General features: G+C 37.6%; 2 protein-coding genes across 3 annotated transcripts in view; both read left to right on the plus strand.

The window, feature by feature from the left end:
• LOC122081069 overlaps nucleotides 1–11,285 on the plus strand; it is a 31,448-nt gene extending 20,163 nt beyond the window's left edge. For both annotated transcript variants that reach the window (XM_042648032.1, XM_042648039.1), the window contains 6 exons: nucleotides 2,082–3,285; nucleotides 3,577–3,930; nucleotides 4,401–4,638; nucleotides 7,188–9,862; nucleotides 9,945–10,096; nucleotides 10,539–11,285. In XM_042648032.1, coding sequence (XP_042503966.1) covers nucleotides 2,082–3,285; nucleotides 3,577–3,930; nucleotides 4,401–4,638; nucleotides 7,188–9,862; nucleotides 9,945–10,096; nucleotides 10,539–10,935 — 5,020 coding nt within the window. In that variant the 3' untranslated portion in view covers nucleotides 10,936–11,285. The remainder of the gene's footprint in view (nucleotides 1–2,081; nucleotides 3,286–3,576; nucleotides 3,931–4,400; nucleotides 4,639–7,187; nucleotides 9,863–9,944; nucleotides 10,097–10,538) is intronic.
• A 4,642-nt stretch (nucleotides 11,286–15,927) lies between these two features.
• On the plus strand, nucleotides 15,928–17,087 carry LOC122076831 (microsomal glutathione S-transferase 3-like). The gene is made up of 4 exons (XM_042642417.1): nucleotides 15,928–16,185; nucleotides 16,279–16,354; nucleotides 16,477–16,646; nucleotides 16,820–17,087. Exons 1-4 carry the CDS (start codon nucleotides 16,070–16,072, stop codon nucleotides 16,893–16,895), a joined length of 438 nt encoding a protein of 145 aa, XP_042498351.1. The 5' UTR covers nucleotides 15,928–16,069; the 3' UTR covers nucleotides 16,896–17,087.
• The last annotated feature ends 524 nt before the right edge of the window (nucleotides 17,088–17,611 follow it).

The following is a 17,611-nucleotide window of genomic DNA, read 5'->3' on the forward strand; positions in this document are numbered from 1 at the left end:
AAACTAATATCTTTAGTTTATTTTATTCTGTTTATTTTTGAGAAGTTGCATACATAGGACATAGTTAGAGTTGGTTTAGGATTTCTTTTCCTTTTGAGTTAGTTTCCTTTTAGGATTTCTTTCCATGTTAGAGTTTTCCAATTTCCTATTTATATGCTTGTAATCGATTGAGAAAGACAGATTGAAGAAAATACGAATTGAGTTTGAGTATTGAGAGCCTTAGGGCTGTGTGATTCTTCTCTCCCCCATTTCTTTATGCGATTTTCCCTCTTCTCCCTAAGGCTACTCCATCATTTGGTATCAGAGCCGAAGGTCCCCATTCCCCTTCTTCCCTTCCTTCTTTCCTTCCCTCCCCCATTCTCTGTTTCAATTACAGAGACTGAAAAAAGAAAAAAAAAAAAAATTTACCCATCGTCCCAACCGAAACCCCAACCCCACCCCTTCAACCCTTCTGAAACCCCCACCGAGCCTCTGTTACCTTCGTCTCAGGCTCAGACTTCCATCAGCAAATAAAAAAAATAAAAAAAGGGCAGAAGCAGAAGACGAGAAGAAAGAAGAGGCAGAAGAAGAAGAGAAGAAAGAAGAAATGGAAGAAGAAGCAGAAGAAAAAAAAAAAAGACGAGAAGAAGAGAGTTGAAGACGAGGGGAAGAAGAAGAAAGAAGACAAGAAGAGAGAGAAGAGGAAGGGAACAGAGAGAGCGACAGAGACATACCTGGTTCCATCACAGTCGCAACTCCACCGTGGATCATCGGGACGTCTTCCTCCACCGTTACCGACGTCCTCTGCTTCATCGTAGGTCTCAAAGAGACCTATTTTGTCGGCTTACGGTACCTCACCCAAATCCCCATCGGTCCTTAACTCTTCTTTCTAATTTCTCTCTTCCATCAATTACCCCACTTTATCTTAATTCCTTTGTCCTCATAAAATCGGTTGATCTCTTTAGTGAACCGATTGATTTTATTTTCCCGAGTCACCACTTCACCAATGAACTTCGCGTCGTGGATTTCATATCATTTGATCTTAGCTTCGATGATAATTTCATACAGGCAAGGATGGATGCTGATCGATTGGTGTTGATTCTCCCATTCTACAAAACTCGTGGACGAGTTTTTCTAAACATCCGGGGGAATTGATGTAGATATGCACCATGGAGCGATCCATACCCATCTGGGTATCCAGCGAGAGATGAATTGGATCCATATTTAGTCCTTAGTCTAGTAAGATTTTAGTAGTTTATTTTATTTAGGAAACTAATATCTTTAGTTTATTTTATTCTGTGTATTTTTGAGAAGTTGCATACGTAGGACATAGTTAGAGTTGGTTTAGGATTTCTTTTCCTTTTGAGTTAGTTTCCTTTTAGGATTTGTTTCCATGTTAGGATTTTTCAATTTCCTATGTATGTGCTTGTAATCGATTGAGAAAGACAGATTGAAGAAAATACGAATTGAGTTTGAATATTGAGAGCCTTAGGGCTGTGTGATTCTTCTCTCCCCCCATTTCTTTATGCGATTTTCCCTCTTCTTCCTAAGGCTACTCCATCAATACCTGATACTGATACTTAAATCCTACAATATTTACAAACAGCAACAGCACTAGGTAAGACGGGCAGGCATACTCTTCAGAAAATTATCTTCAACTTGGAGAATGATGTGTGAAAAGAATTCTTATTGTTGGATGTTTTGGACAAATAATGGACTAATCTATTTAATTTTGGACAAATAAAGTGGTCTGATGAAACAGTGGGTCCTTACAAATTAGGATTCTAGTTTCATCCTGTAGATTTATATCAACCCAATACAGCCTTATTCAATTCTATTTGAGTAGACATCTGCCTATGAATAACGAAGTAAATATATTTAGTGGGAAAGGATACAAGCTATCCATTTAGTTAGCCACAATGCCCATAAATATGTCTGCATGGAACTGAATTTCTTGTTATTTATTCTTTTATATATGATGTTGTCTGCTTATTTCAAATGTTCATAACTTCATATCATAGACCTTCTTCTCAGTTCATAGAACAGAAGAGTCTCTGCATAGCAATGTTTTATTTCTAATGAATGGTCTACACTGTCTGCAGCTTTACCTGTAGAGGAAGTTTTCCAGAAGCTAGTTCAATTGATATGCATGATATTGATGAGATAAATGTCTCCGAAGATATTCCTGACTGTTTCCGTAATGTTCCACCTACTTCCTACCCTCTAGTCATATCTTTCCAGAAGTTTCTTACGATGCTTGATGCAAGCATGGAAAACTCATTTTTCGATAAATTTCGTGATGTAAATAAATTTTCACTTGGTACACATGGAACTTTTAATTCAGTTGCATTACACGCCTTCATAAGAACAAAGGAGGTTAGTTATGACAGGTTCAATTCATTATACTGGCCACATTTTAATAGTCAGTTAACTAGGAAGTTGGATTCCTCCAGAGTGTTTACTGAGATAATTTCCCATATAAAGGGTGGAATGTGTGCAGGCAGGGCACAAGATGGTAAAATCAGCCAGAAGGATTATATTGCCCTGTCTGAAGGCCGGGTGTCCACCTTAAGTAGAGAAAGGAGAGGGGCAATTTATGATATATTTCTTGATTATGAAAAGAAGAAACTTATGAGTGGTGAATTTGACTTGGCTGATATAGTTATTGACCTTCATCACCGATTGAGAGTTGGAAACTATGAAGGTGACCAAATGGACTTGGTCTATATTGATGAGGTTCAAGATCTCACCATGAGGCAGATTGCACTTTTCAAATATATTTGTAAAAATTCTTCTGATGGCTTTGTTTTCGCTGGCGATACTGCCCAAACTATTGCCAGGGGGATTGATTTCAGATTCCAAGATATAAGATCTCTGTTCTTCAAAGAGTTCCTTTTGGAATCAGCAAGTGAAAGCAATGAGAGAGGGAAAAGAAGTTGCCAACAGCGTGTCTCAGAGATTTTCCATTTAAACCAGAATTTCCGAACCCATGCTGGTGTTCTCAATCTTGCACAGAGTGTGATTGACCTTTTATATTGTTTCTTCCCTCACTCTATTGATGTTTTAAGTCCGGAGACAAGTCTTATATATGGAGAAGCTCCTGTGTTGCTTGAATCTGGAAATGATGAAAACTCAATCCTCACTATTTTTGGCAATAGTGGACCAATTGCTGGAAGTATGATTGGCTTCGGAGCTGAGCAGGTCATATTGGTACGTGATGATTCTGCGAAGAAGTTGGTCTGTGACCATATTGGAAAGCAAGCTCTTGTTTTAACAATACTTGAGTGCAAAGGACTTGAGTTTCAGGTGAGCGTTTGTATCAATTTCCATCTTGTGAAACAAAGTGCCTTTCAGTGTCATTCATTTTGGATGTCTTCTAAGTTGGTAAATGGTTTCAAATTTATACTATGGATGTCTAGTTGGAGTAAACTCCATATAGACCCGAGCGTGAAAACTGTACCAAATAAAGTACTTTTGTATGATTAATAACTTTGTTTGTTAGAATAATTGAGATAAATTAGTGTTTACTGAAGTTCATTGTTTGATGAGAAGGATTATTTTAATTGACAACTTAGTCCTCATTTTCTGCTATTTCAGGATGTACTGCTATACAACTTTTTTGGAACATCTCCTTTGAAAAATCAGTGGAGAGTTGTGTATGAGTTTATGAAAGAACAGGATATGCTTGATGCCTTCCCACCAAGGTCATTTCCAAGTTTCAATATGGCAAAACATAATGTTCTTTGCTCTGAGTTGAAGCAATTATATGTGGCTATAACTCGTACAAGGCAAAGGCTATGGATCTGTGAGAACATAGAGGCATTGTCCAGGCCTATGTTTGATTACTGGAAAAAGTTGTGCCTAGTTCAAGTCAGACAACTTGATGGTTCACTTGCACAGGCGATGCAAGTTGCAAGCAGCAAAGAGGAGTGGCGTTTACGTGGCATCAAGGTATTAATTTGGATAATTTTGCATTCTTTTTCTTCACTCTTTTTTATTTTTATTTTGACGGGAGGGGTTCTCATCATTGGATATTGTCTACTTAACAAATTGGTTGCTTATCTCAACCATAAGGTACAAACCGTACAATGTAGAAAAATAGGTGTTTTGGCCATTGCCCATTTGAAAAATTCCTCATCAAAAAGGAAGATATTTTTTTTTGGGGGGGAGGGGGGAAGGTAAAAAAAAAATAGAGAGAAGCTGCAAAGAATGACAATGGTCCCAATCTTCTAACAGTGGTCATGTTTCTCCACACGTCCAGAAGATCTAGGTGCAATAAGTTATTGAATCTATCTTCTGTGAAATACATTTATTGTTTATTAGTTTGCTTCTTGCACTGATTACATCTTGCTTGATACTGTCAGAGGGTACTTTTTATCATCCTTCTTTTACCATTTATATGAATTTTGGTTTTATTGCAGCTATTTAATGAGGGAAATTTTGAGATGGCTACAATGTGCTTTGAAAGAGCTGGAGACACATACAGGGAGAAATGGTCTAAAGCAGCTGGTCTTCGAGCTGCTGCTGACCGCATGCATGGATCTAATTCTGAAATGCGTCGTGTTGCTCTTTTAGAAGCTGCAGAGATTTATGAAGCAATTGGTAAAGCTGAGTCTGCTGCGAAGTGTTTTATTGAGTTGGAGGAATTCAAAAGGGCAGGTAAGAGTTGTTATATTGAATTTTCATATCGTTCCTGTAACAATAACGGAACCTGAATCAGTACCTGATAATATGAAAAAGAGAAGAGAAGAGAAGAGTTGAGGATAAAAATCTTATATGAGAGAAGACAAGAGAAAGCCCAAAGTTTGAGAAGTGAGCAGAATACTCAAAACGTGGGGTGGGGGACCTATATATAATAATCAAAGAAGCAATTACAACCTAAAGAGTGGATCCACATCCCAGAACTGACTTAAGAACTTGATAGTATAACAAATAAGGACTATAACAACAATACTCTTAACTTAAAGAACCGATACACAGTCACACACCCAAACCTTAAAGTCGACAATACATAATAAGTCCCTTTGAGCTGGAGCATATATATCTGCCCATTCCCAAACAACCATGGTAAAATACATTTCCAAACAAGGTTTTGGTAAAAAAGTCTCTAAGTTGAATACTAGAGCTGGCAAACAGATTAGAATTCAATTTCTTCATCACTATATCCCGACGAAAATGATAGTCCACTTCAATATGCTTAGTCTTCTCACTATAAACTGAATTATGTGCAATATAAATAACTTCTTGGTTATCACAGAACATGCCAAATGGTTTGCTGATCAGAAAACCAAGCTCCTGAACAAAAGATTTTAGCCATATCAATTCAACTGCAGTGTGAGCCATTGCTCTATACTCAGCTTCAACACTTGAATGGGCTATTGTAGTTTGCCTTTTACTCCTCTTTGTAGAAAGTATTACTCCCTCCCAATGAACCTGCTTAGGTGCCTCCCTAAACTAACTAATCACTCCAACAATTAAGGATATATCATGTAGGGTAACATTAAGATATATAAGTTTGCCGACTGACCTCCGATACTGATTTTTGTCTGAAAATTCCTCAACCTAACTGTGATGGAACTTGAATGAAACATTCAAATCATAGGGACTAGATAGGGAACTAGTCACCTTAGGTGCGTCTAGCGGCTCCACAAGCCTAAACTTGTGTGGATGTCTCCTCCACATTGGATAAGGCTCTACTGTCAATGTGTGATCCGCGAGACCATCCCATTTTGTCCTTTCAGCACACATTCAATCAATTCCTCTGGTATTTTGTACCGTCCTCACCATTCCTTATGTTCATTTTGACGATTTTTCAGATCTACTTTGCAATATAATTCTCCTATCTCACCCTCGCCATAGATATGGATTAATTTGTGCAAACTCATCTCCCCAACAGCAGAGGTGTTAGCCCAGCCTGAATGTTCCTATTTTAGATGTTTTTCTTCGTCTTCGTCTCGCTACAGTTCTAAAGTTCTTGCTCTCGTACTTCATTCATTATCCTGAATTTTATAATAAATATCTTAGGTGGGGCTGCCCAATGGTATATCTTAATCTAATAATTTATAACTCATGCCATGTGCACATTATACCTATTATGATGAGAGCCCTTATTATATGTTTTGTGTAAAAAATAAAATTAAAGGCGGAGAAGATTTAAGATTATAGAAAGTCATGAAGGTATTCCTGTCTTTCCCCTTTTTTAATAGCTAGTGATAGGTGTACACTATGACCCTTCCCAGACCCCACAGTGGTGGGAGCTTCGTGCACTGGGTACGCTCTTTTAGTAGTATCAATAAAAAATGCACCATAAGTGGCATACACTGACAGCATTTTGTAGTTCATAGGAACCACCAAGTCTTATTCTGTAGTTTATTCAGAAAATTAAGTGCATATCTAGAACTGGGTGTTGGGATCTTTGAATTCTTTGTAGTCCCACAAATTTTGAAGCATGTACTTTAATTTTAGCGAGGATAGAACTGAAAATGAACTCTTGTTACTCATCTTGTTCTGTTTAAATCGCATCATTGCATACCAGATCTTCAATTTTCTCCAGAGGGCATTGCAGCTTTTCTCAGAATTTCATGTAGTGTGAGGATCTCAATTTCTTAAATGCCTCCTCATTATATTTAAAAAAAATTATGAAATCAATGCCCATACAAAATGCATAGCGAGTAAGAAGGAAAAATAGCTCTATCTCAGAACAGCATTCCTGGCTTGAAATTAACTATAATCTAGTAGTCAAGCATGATACCAATTTCTGACATGATTTTCTTTAAAATTCCAAGCTGGTGACATATATCTTACTTTCTATTATATATTAAGCAGAACTTGTCCTTGCTGAAGAAGTTTCCACTACTGTGGTACTAATCTCTTATAATTTTTCAATTTATCTTGTTAAGAATTGAAACCCAATTATCATTTTGAACTCTTCTGAATAACTGTAGCGCCTTGTTGGTGTCACCTTAGTCAGTTTGACCCCTCTTGACTGCGTTGGTTCGCCTAGTCGTTGTAACAACAATGCTTGCAATCATTTATGTTTCTATTGTAGGAGAAATCTGATCTGCTGTGACTCTGTAAATGCAGGGTAATTTACCGTGTATGCTAGCCTTATTTTATCTCTAAGCTACTTTTGTTGTCTCTATGGTTTCTTGGTAGGAAACCTTGATTAGCAGTTAAGATACTTATTTTGTAGCTTCTTACTGATGTAGGTATGATTTATATGGAGAAATGTGGGGAATCAAGGCTTGATGATGCTGGTGACTGTTTTTCCTTGGCAAAATGTTGGAGTCTTGCAGCTGATGTATATGCTAGGGGAAACAATTTCTCAAAGTGCTTGGCTGCTTGCACCAGTGGAAAACTCTTTGACATAGGACTGCACTTCATTGAATGCTGGAAAGAAAATTCAACTCCTGCCATTGATATGGTTGCAAAAAGTCAAGGATTGGATGAAATCGAACAAGCTTTCCTTGAGAATTGTGCAAGTTACTATCATGAGCTTAAAGATACAAAAAGTATGATGAAGTTTGTGAGGCAATTTCACTCTATTGATTCTATTCGAACTTTCTTGAGGTCAAGGGATTATCTCACTGAGCTTATGCTGTTGGAGGAAGAACTTGGGAATTTTTTTGAGGCTGCCAGCATTGCAAGGCTTAAAGGTGATATTCTTTTTGAGGCTGATATGCTAGGAAAGGCTGGAAATTTCGAAGATGCTTCGAGGCTTATTATCTCTTATGTCATTGGAATATCTCTTTGGGGATCTGGAAGCAAAGGCTGGCCACCAAACCATTTTCTTCACAAGGAAGAACTCTTATTGAAAGCCAAGTTGATTGCAAAAAATAAATCAGAAGTCTTCTATGGGATGGTCAGCATGGAAGCCACCATATTATTAAACCAAGAGGGCAGCTTGTTAGAAATGGGACAATTCTTAAGGTCTTCCCATGGATTCAGAAGTTTCTTAGGTGATTATTTCTGTGCTCGGAAAATTCTTGATCTTCATTTTCGACCAGAACCCTCTAAATATGAGTGGGAACAGGAAGTCATCCTGGATCAGAAGAATCATGTGTATAACACCATTTGCAGGAACCAGGTCTCCATTGAAACACTTGTTTACTTTTGGATCTTTTGGAAGGGCATGGTTGTAAATGTATTTCATTACCTCGAATCTATTGGATCCCCCCTCTATAAGAATGAATATCATGACTATGGACAGCTTTGTTTGGATTATTTGGGTGTGCGAAAGCAGGAAAATAATCATGATATATTCTACCTTTTGCACAACTCTGATGCATATTGGGTCAAAGAAATTGATGAAAGAGCACTTAGGAGAATCGGGAACTTGGTTGGTCTCAATCTTCAGCAGTTTGTCTCTGCTGCTAGGAGCCACTGGTGTTCAGAAGTATCCTTTGTTGGTATTAAAGTATTGGAAAGACTGGAAGCCCTTTTTAATTTCGCTAGGCGCAATCTTTCCCCATTATTTTTCCAAGGGATGGTTGTCCTCCACATGTATGAAGTATCACAATTCTTAATTGAGTCAGACTTTTTGGTAAGGAAATACCGTTTACGTGACCTTCAGAAGTTCCTTGCATCAACTAGATTGCGCTTCTTTGATGTTTTATTTCCACATGACTGGAAGCTAGCAATGACACAGGATTTGATTGCCTGGAGGGGGACTTCTCTTTTTAGGGATTTACTTAAAGATGTTATAATAGATAACATCAATTCAAAGAGTAAGCTAACATATGGGCAAATTGGGAGGGTGGTGATGCTGATCTTTGTATCTGGAGACATAACAGTTGAACTGTTTCAGATGATTGCAAGCCGATTTTATCTGAAGCCACCTTGGGTTGCATTCATTGAGGAGTTGAACGAAAACAAGGGGTCAGGATTTGCACAGATCTCTCTAGTGTGCAAGCTTAAGCAGGCTCTGGAAGATACTTTCAGAGTGAACTGGAAGATGGAATTTGACTATATGTCACCTCACTGTTACGTATATCTTCTTGAGCGCCTTTTGTATTGGGCATCTTCTTGCCAAGGATATTTTTTCACAACAAAATCTTCTATTATTGAGTCGCTTGCTTGCCGAGAGTGGGATGCTACGTCAAGCATTCTTCGGGCTTCTGATATGCATGCATCGTTGAAAGATTCATATGATTTTATTGTTGAACAAATCAGGCTACTTCTTTTTGATACGCATGGGACATTTGAATGGCTTAAGAAGTTCAACTTCACTGTCAAGGACTATTATCCAGCTTTTGTGCTAAGATTAATCGTAGTGATTAGCTTGGTTTGTCTCAACTGTCGGAGTTATTTTGGTTTACTTAATGAACTGCTAAAGAGGAATGATATTATCCGACAACTACCTGGTGCTTTCTATGGGATCCTTCAGAGAAGGTGGAATCGTAGTTTTTCTGATGTGCTAGCTGAAGCACTTAAAACTATTGAGAATCCCCTTGTACTGATTTCAGGAAGTAATCGTACAGAAAATTTGTGTTCAGATGCATTAGTTGTCAGCATGGGGGCCATCCAATGCAGAGAGGATTTATTAAGAGTTTTATTCCCTAAGAGTTTGGAAGATGCAGAAAGTCAAATTTGTTCTGTTGATTCGGAAAGGATTATTTCATGTCATCAAGATCTTTCTTCAGGGAAAACTGATCAAAAGAATAATGTTGAACCTCCCCAGTCAAGGTTAGCTGAGACTGTAGATGAGGGGAACAATGTTAAACTTTCTCGTCCCACTGAGTTAGGTGGGCAGGTGGATCCAATCATTGAGAGGAAAGATGAAAACAAAAAAATTGATCTGCAAATCATTTATGGGCATTTTTGGCAAACTTTTGAAGATTATAGCAATCCTATGAGCTTGGCTTCTAAAATCCCACAGATCAAGGTAGTATGTTTAAATGCATCCTTGTTATTTTTCTAATAGACTAAACGTGCATATAAATTTTTCCCTTCTTTACTTTTCCCAGGTGTCAGTGAAGGAATCTATTTGCATTATGGAGTTCGCCATAACCCAATTGGGGCAGAAGAATAACTGTCCAAATGAAGATTTAAAGTTGTTTGAAGAAGCGAAACACATGCTTGGTGATTTGACTAAGCTCTCCTTTGCTTTGGATGCCTGGTTAGTTTCAATCTCCCCGTGTGTGTGTGTGTGTGTGTGTGTGTGTGTGTGTGGTTTGTGCATCCGGGCATGCTTTCCGCTACATCATTGTCTTCTCATTTTCTGGACTATGCTATTTATTTGAATTGTTATTGAAATTGATGAATTACATCTAAAGATGTTCACAAGATTTTAACTGACTCTAGAATAGTTTGGTTGGTGCATTAGCCTAAAAACTTTGTTTTATACATTTGTTTCATTCTGGTCTGAGCCTCACTGATTATTCTGCTTCATAAAGCTCAACCAGAAAATTACCTGCTAATAAAACCAGGATTTCATATCCTATGTGATGTAAAAATAATTCTAATGGTTTATCAGTTTATTTGGTTGCTGAGGCTTTGAATTTTACATTTCCCTCTAATGGAAATGTTTGGTTTTTGTTTTGTATTTTTTTTTTCCCCAGTGATGAAGAGCTTAAAAATAATATTTCAACAATCGTAGAATTTCTTAGAAAGTTGAGTGAAAGGCGGCCAAGACTTGAGAATTTGTTGGATTCCCTGTTCTTGCAAAGTAACTCAGACACACTCAGTGAAGCATTACAGGGTGGTGTTGCCTCAGGAACCCAAGATCACAGCAGCAAAGGAGAAGAATATAATGGCGAGGGTAATAGAAATACCAAGTCCAAGAAGGGGAAAAAGAAGAAGGCTTCAACCATAATTATTTCATCAGAAGCAGAAAGAACTAGCAATAATGAAAAGGAAAATGAAAAGGGGAAAGGAACTACCAAATCCAAGGAAAATGGAAAGGGGAAAGGAACTAACAAGTCAAAGAATGGGAAAAAGGGCAAAAGAAAAAAGTAATATGAATTCTTTTTCTCTACCCTCTTCCCTCTAATGTTTTTCCATCTTTTTTTGTATTTCCTGCTTTCATCAATGGCTTATTTCTTTGTAATTTTTTGTTACTTCTAAGAAAATTGAACCCCATCCTTCTGTTCTTTTTTTCTTTTTTGTGAACATCCGAACAGGGATTGCCCAGTGTCTTCATGACAAATTGGGCAGAGTCCAGTGGCATCTGGCTATTCAAGGCTTAAATAGCCAGAATATTACAAGTGCAGTAGGAACATCAGCTATTCTAGGCTTAAACTTTGAAATGATTCTGTAAGAGGGAGAACAGCACATATGGCAATCAAATTTCAAATATCATTGTAACAGGCATGTTGTATCAGATGGCTACTGCAATGTTCAGTTGTCATTATCCTGAAGATTTCTGCAATTCTTAGTTTCCTTATAAGCCTATAGCCTCAGCTTCCTCTCCTAATTGAGTCTTATTACCTCAAAACTAGTATATTATTTCAGTTGCTCTCTGTGCTATGGTGGCAAAGAAGTTACTTAAGAGTGCTGACACCTACTCTTAGTACCCCTAAGAAAAAAAAATGTAATCACAAATGTAACATATAATGTGCTAATAAGTCCACTGTGTATACTAATAGTTTTCATTGTTAGTCATATTAGAGAATGTTAAGATCATCTCTTAAGGAAATTATTTACCCTCCACAGTAATTAGAAATTAAATATTCCCCACACGGCTTATTGCCCAGTGTTAATGACCTAATCTCTTATAGGAGTTGGAACATACCATTCCTTCATAGCATTTTCCCCAACCATATAGCTCTTCACCATTTCAGCAAATCCCCTCACATCCATTCCCCATGGAGAGTTTATTTTTACCCCTTTAACCAAATCTGGGTTCCTGTCTACCCAATCGGTAGCCTTCTACCCCCCCTAACATCTAGAAATCCATTTGGGACCTCAAACACCCAGAATTCAAACATTTCAAATGGAAAGTTCTCAAGGGAGGTATCCTCACCGTGTCCAAACTTCAATCTTTCACTCCCTCTAGATAACTGATGTGTCTACCAATGGAGTTGGTAGCCTAGTGGAAGGAAGCCCTTGCTCCAACACCGCTCGAGTCAGCTGGTTGTGTGTTCAACTCGGCATGCCCCATTATTGCTCGTTGGTCCTATAGAACCGTTGCTTGTGGTATAGGGCTTTGGCTTGAGGGCCATGATCACTACCATGGAGCACCTTTTTTTTCTTGCCAGAAAGATAACTGATGTGTCTTATGTAATCCTGCCACTGAATCTGAGTGGCAGTCCTATCACGTCCTTTCTCTAAAAGATCATGGGCTTCTTGGAATTGAATTCATCCATGGCTCAAACTTTTGTTCTTTAATTTGGAAACGTGATTTATAACTCCACCCCTCACTATATCTAATCTTAAACGAATGCTTAGTATTTTGCCTCTATTACTGCCTATTTCATTTGGCTTACTAGGAATCTCTGTATCTTTCAGAAAAAAAGAAACCCAATCCCAACCAGGTCCTTTCCAATTTTAACAGATGGATTAAAGACCTTAACCTCAAACATTTTGATCAAGATCTACCCCCATCCATCAAGGGTGTCAATTGGACGGATCTATATCAGTACCAGTATCAAAGGTGCAATTCCAGTGCCTTCTCGTTTAGCCAAGGTGATCAAACTTAGGTCCTTCTTCACACTCTCTAAGATCACATGTAAGCCTTTCAAAATAACAACTAGGAATTAATGATGATCAAATAAACAAGCCCGATATAGTATTGGTGCCATCACCAAATAAGTTTATGGTAACAGAACTAAAGGTCCATCAACTGAAACTTCCATAACAGAAAAGACCACCTAAATATATCAATTTTTTTAGCTTAAGATCAGCAAAGAATATATTGGAAATTAAAAAAGAATGAATGAAATACAAACTACCCAATAGGGCAAACAGGCTCAATTCCTTCTCCACCTTCGGCATGGCCATCAGCAAAGAGGAATTAAGCCCCACTAAATTGTCAACCAAAAACCAGAGTTTCAAAGAAAACGTAAATACATCAAACTATAGCTATAAAACTTTAATACAAGAACATGAAATATACCCCTTTGAATCAGTATTGGTGGTTCTGGTTCCATCCAATACATTTGGTGGTTCTGGTTCAATCCAGTACATTATTGATATTTCAGTACTGGTACTGTTGGGAATCCCATAGTAGAACCGTCCCATCCTATTTTTTTATTCGGTACCAAAATCACATCCCAGCACTGTCCAGTTTATTAATGAAATGGTCTAATATTGAGTTTTAGCAGGATAATTCCCGATTTTGATCCCACACTGACAACCTTACCATCAACCCCAGGTCCCCAATAATTTGGATTTGCAGGTTCTACACAAGAAACCAAAACTAGAGTCCAAAAAGGAATCGATTGTGCACCTATCAAATAAGAGGAAAAGGAGGATCGTGAATTGGATTGCACATCCTGAAGATCATCTATGATTATGGGAGCTATTTTCTATTCTATATGATTTCACTTCGAATCTTAAACAATTTGAAAATGTCTGTATTAAGAAAGTTGATAAACGTTGCATCCACTTAGCTCATGCTTTTAACCATATAGGCAAGAAATAACCCTCCAAAGGGAAGTGCCAAACAATGTTTTAATTTGTCTTTCCCTAATTTTAATAAGGAAAAAAGAATCGTAAAAGGCAGGGTGACCCTTGTGCCAAAACACATGGGATGGAGAATGATCACTCTGTCCTACATGAAATCTGGAAATTCCGCCGCTGATATTTTCACATGCACTCCCATCAGTTCCGACATTAATGCAGAAGTCATGCTCCCTTTTAGAAAACCCTTTTTTTTACTAATATATATATATATATATATATATATTCATACATATTTATATACATGGCAAAAGTTTTTCAGCTCTGCCGACCAGCTAAGGGATTTGATGGTCTGGAATAATCTTATACATTCGTATAGAATCTTATGATCTGGATCACTTATTCATCTCATTTGTATATCCTTTACAATATACTTTTCTAATACCAAACATTTTTATCTGTTTCCAACTTTCTCCTCACCTCGAAGGCTCGAGTTCGACTGCCATGTTCAGAATGTTCGACGTTACTTCTCCTATGCTTGTAAGGCACTGGCAGCCGGAAAGATCAAGCTGATTTTTTTAGGTTTATTTATGGATTCTTCTCTTCTCCTCTCCTCTTCTTTGTTTTGCTTCACCTCCTCACCAGATTTTCTCCGAACCATTGAAAGCCTAGAAAATTTGCGAGACAAAAGTCTATTGGAGCCTACTAATTGGATGGGTTCTTTTGAAAACATAGTCATTGCCAAAACATGTGGGATTTTCCTTCTAATCTTTCCTGTTTGTAGATTTTTTTTCTGGGAGAGTTAAATTTGAAGAGAATCATTGTTTCGTCTCTTCTCCCTCTTTGATTTGGGATTAAAATTGTATCTTACCCCCTATCACCTGAACCCCCTTCCCACCCCTCTCTCAAACCCTAATTCCAGAAGGAAAAAAAATAGAGGATTTTCAGTCTTTCTATTGCTAAGAGACGCAAAGAACTCACACACACACACACACACACACAGAAAGAAAGAGAGAGGGGGCTAGGATTTGGGGACGAGAGCTGCCGGAGCGAGGGAAGAAAAATCATGTGAATAGGATGTTCCGATGTTTGAACTTCTTCAACCTAAATTCATATGTTATATATTGTATTTCATACTACTGTGCATTATTTTATTCTAAATCAATGCATCATATTTATGTCTTTCATATCTTACGGTGCAAAAAGATATCCCTCAAAAGATTCCTATGTGAGGTGATCGACTAGGAAACCCCAACCCTATATATATATATAAAAAAAAAAAATTTACCCATCTAATATTCCCGCGTCCTCACACGACTTTTGTCAAAATTGTTGCTCCTAAAAGAAAATTCCAGAAGCCTATGAATGCCAAAATACCTTCTAACATGTCTTTTCTTGTTTCTCACGCTGCCATTGACCACAAAGTTTCTCCTCTTTCAATTCTAACAGTTTGAATTTCCCCATTCACACTGCTGACACAAATGAGGGCCCAAATAACGGTCAAAGGTACACTTGGCCCAGGCACACCTTCCATTCAAATTCCAAATCGTTTTTTGGAACTTTTTTCCCCCGTATCAGTGGATCAACCAATCTTATCCTAACAATTTCGGTCAATTCAATCCAATTTTTAAAATTATGATCAAAGTGACCAACCCGATCAGGTATTGATCAGCCATGAAGAGATCGATTAAGTAGTAATATTGGGTACCAACAATGTCAATACCTTATCGCTTAAACCATGTGAAGAGAGTTCTAAAAAATATATGCGAGGAGAGAGAGAAAAGATGGATATAATGCGGAAACAATCATATGGTTTAAGATATCAGAATTGAACTTAAAATCGAATAAGGCTGATATCAATATGGATTGAATAGGGTCGATTATAATTGGGTTCTGCTCAAATTGAACAAAAATACCTTTGATTGTCATCAAAACCCCGATTTTCTTTTATCTTATTACTCTTCATCGGAACTGATTCAATGATTAGGTATTGGCTAGGAATCAGATCAAACAGACTGATACTGATCCAATTCAACCGATCTGATTCCTTAGACCTTTGTTCATACAACCCATGCTAGCAGTTCAAAGCATGGTTTCAAGTGTCGGTCTGGTATCGGCCATATTAGATTCGTATCGGCTGAGATTGATCCCATCCCTGACCGATCCAGATCGGTGGTCTGGATCAGTTCAAGGGTAAAATAGTAAAAATAGTACTTTTTATTAAAAAACAGGGGCAAAATCGATGGATACCTATCAATCCGATTCAATCCAGATTGATATCAGCAGATATCGATACCAATACCGATACCGATACCGATACCATCCCTTGGTTCAAAGAGATTTTTTTCTTACACACGGACCGGAATACCTAATCAAATATGACGACAAAAATGGGGTGTCTCGACTTGCGACCCAAGTAAAATCATCTCTTCCGACTTGATAAAAGGGCTCAATCTTCAAAGAATCGAGAAAGAATTATCTTCTACTCTCATTTCAGAACTTCAGATCAGAGAAGAAAAATCTAGAGAGAATGGCTTCTGTGGTTGATTTGCTGCCCAAGGAGTACGGTTATGTCATTTTGGTGTTCGTTCTCTACGGTTTCTTCAATGCTTGGATGGCCGCCCAAGTCGGCAAAGCCCGGAAGAAGTAATTAACTCTTCATTTCTCAAAATCAAAAGAAGGGTAATGATATTTCATCAATCAAAGCAAAACTCTTTAATGGTTGATGATTTTTTGCAGGTATAAGGTATTTTATCCAGTCCTATACGCCTTAGAATCAGAGAACAAGGATGCCAATCTCTTCAACTGCGTTCAGGTTCGATTTCTATATAAAAAGATCCATCTTTTGCTTTAAATCTCATTTCTTTTTTGTGGGTTTTCGATTTTGGTTATTGGGTTTTGAGGATTAAATTGGATGGTGGTGGTGGTGGGTTACAGAGAGGGCACCAGAACTCGCTGGAGATGATGCCGGTGTTCTTTGCATTGCTTCTCCTAGGAGGGCTTCAATACCCTGTGGTTGCAGCTGGGCTTGGCTTTGTTTACATTGTTGGTCGATACTTCTACTTCAATGGCTACGCATCTGGAGATCCCAAGAAACGTATGAGAGGGTGAGTCTTTCAAATTTCGATTACCAGATTCGAATCAAATTGAGTTTTTGATTTTCTGCAAATGGGTTTGCTGTTTCCAGTCTTTCTGGGTTTTTGGATTTCTAGAATTAAGAAGAATTGCTTCGTTTCTTCATCATCATCTTTTTATTCTTCTGATTTGTGGATTTGAACAGGGGATTCTATGCCTTGGCGTTGCTTGGGCTTGTTGGTTGCACTATTTCATTGGGAGTTAATCTTCTGCGTCAATGAAATTTCTGGAGATTAGAGATTGGCTTTTAGGTTGTTTTTTGACTTTCTAGGATATGGAAATGTTGTGAGGTGCGACAGATTGAGGAACTGGTTCTTGTTTTGACTTTGTAATAATCTAAAGTTACAAACTTTATTAATATTTTACTTTCCAGAATTTTGAATCTATGTAGACTCTGATTGTTATTTTCTTGACCTTTTACTTGTCTATTACATGTATTCATTTTCTTTAGACAATTACCTACTACTAGTAAACAAAGGGGAACACACCTCTCTAGGCTGCAAGTAGTCAAATATGCACATCTTCTAACATTGAAAATTTTAGAAAAAATTTATTTTTTTTCTTTTTCTTTTTCTAGGCCAACACTATGGCATTGTCTAAAATGGTGGAAAGGTCAAAAGCTATGCATGAGTAGGTTTACCTTAAAGCATGAAGCTTATGTTTATAAATCCGTATATGATTATGATGGGTATTGATTTTGAGCAGTTGCTATCAGTTATCCTGCATTGATTGGTTAGATTGGATCATGAAGGCATATCAATTATCAAGGCTGTATTTGGTATACATTCTTGGAATAGATTTTGAGTTTAGAAAGTTTTGTTAAAACTCGAATTTTCTGTATTTTTTTACTTCTCAATGCGTGTTAGGCATAGAATTCAATCCGATAATGCATACCAACCACAATTCAAATATACAACTCCAGTGGGGGGGGGGGGGA

Source organism: Macadamia integrifolia, chromosome 1 (genome assembly GCF_013358625.1).
Source record: "Macadamia integrifolia cultivar HAES 741 chromosome 1, SCU_Mint_v3, whole genome shotgun sequence".
NCBI classification, from domain to species: domain Eukaryota; kingdom Viridiplantae; phylum Streptophyta; class Magnoliopsida; order Proteales; family Proteaceae; genus Macadamia; species Macadamia integrifolia.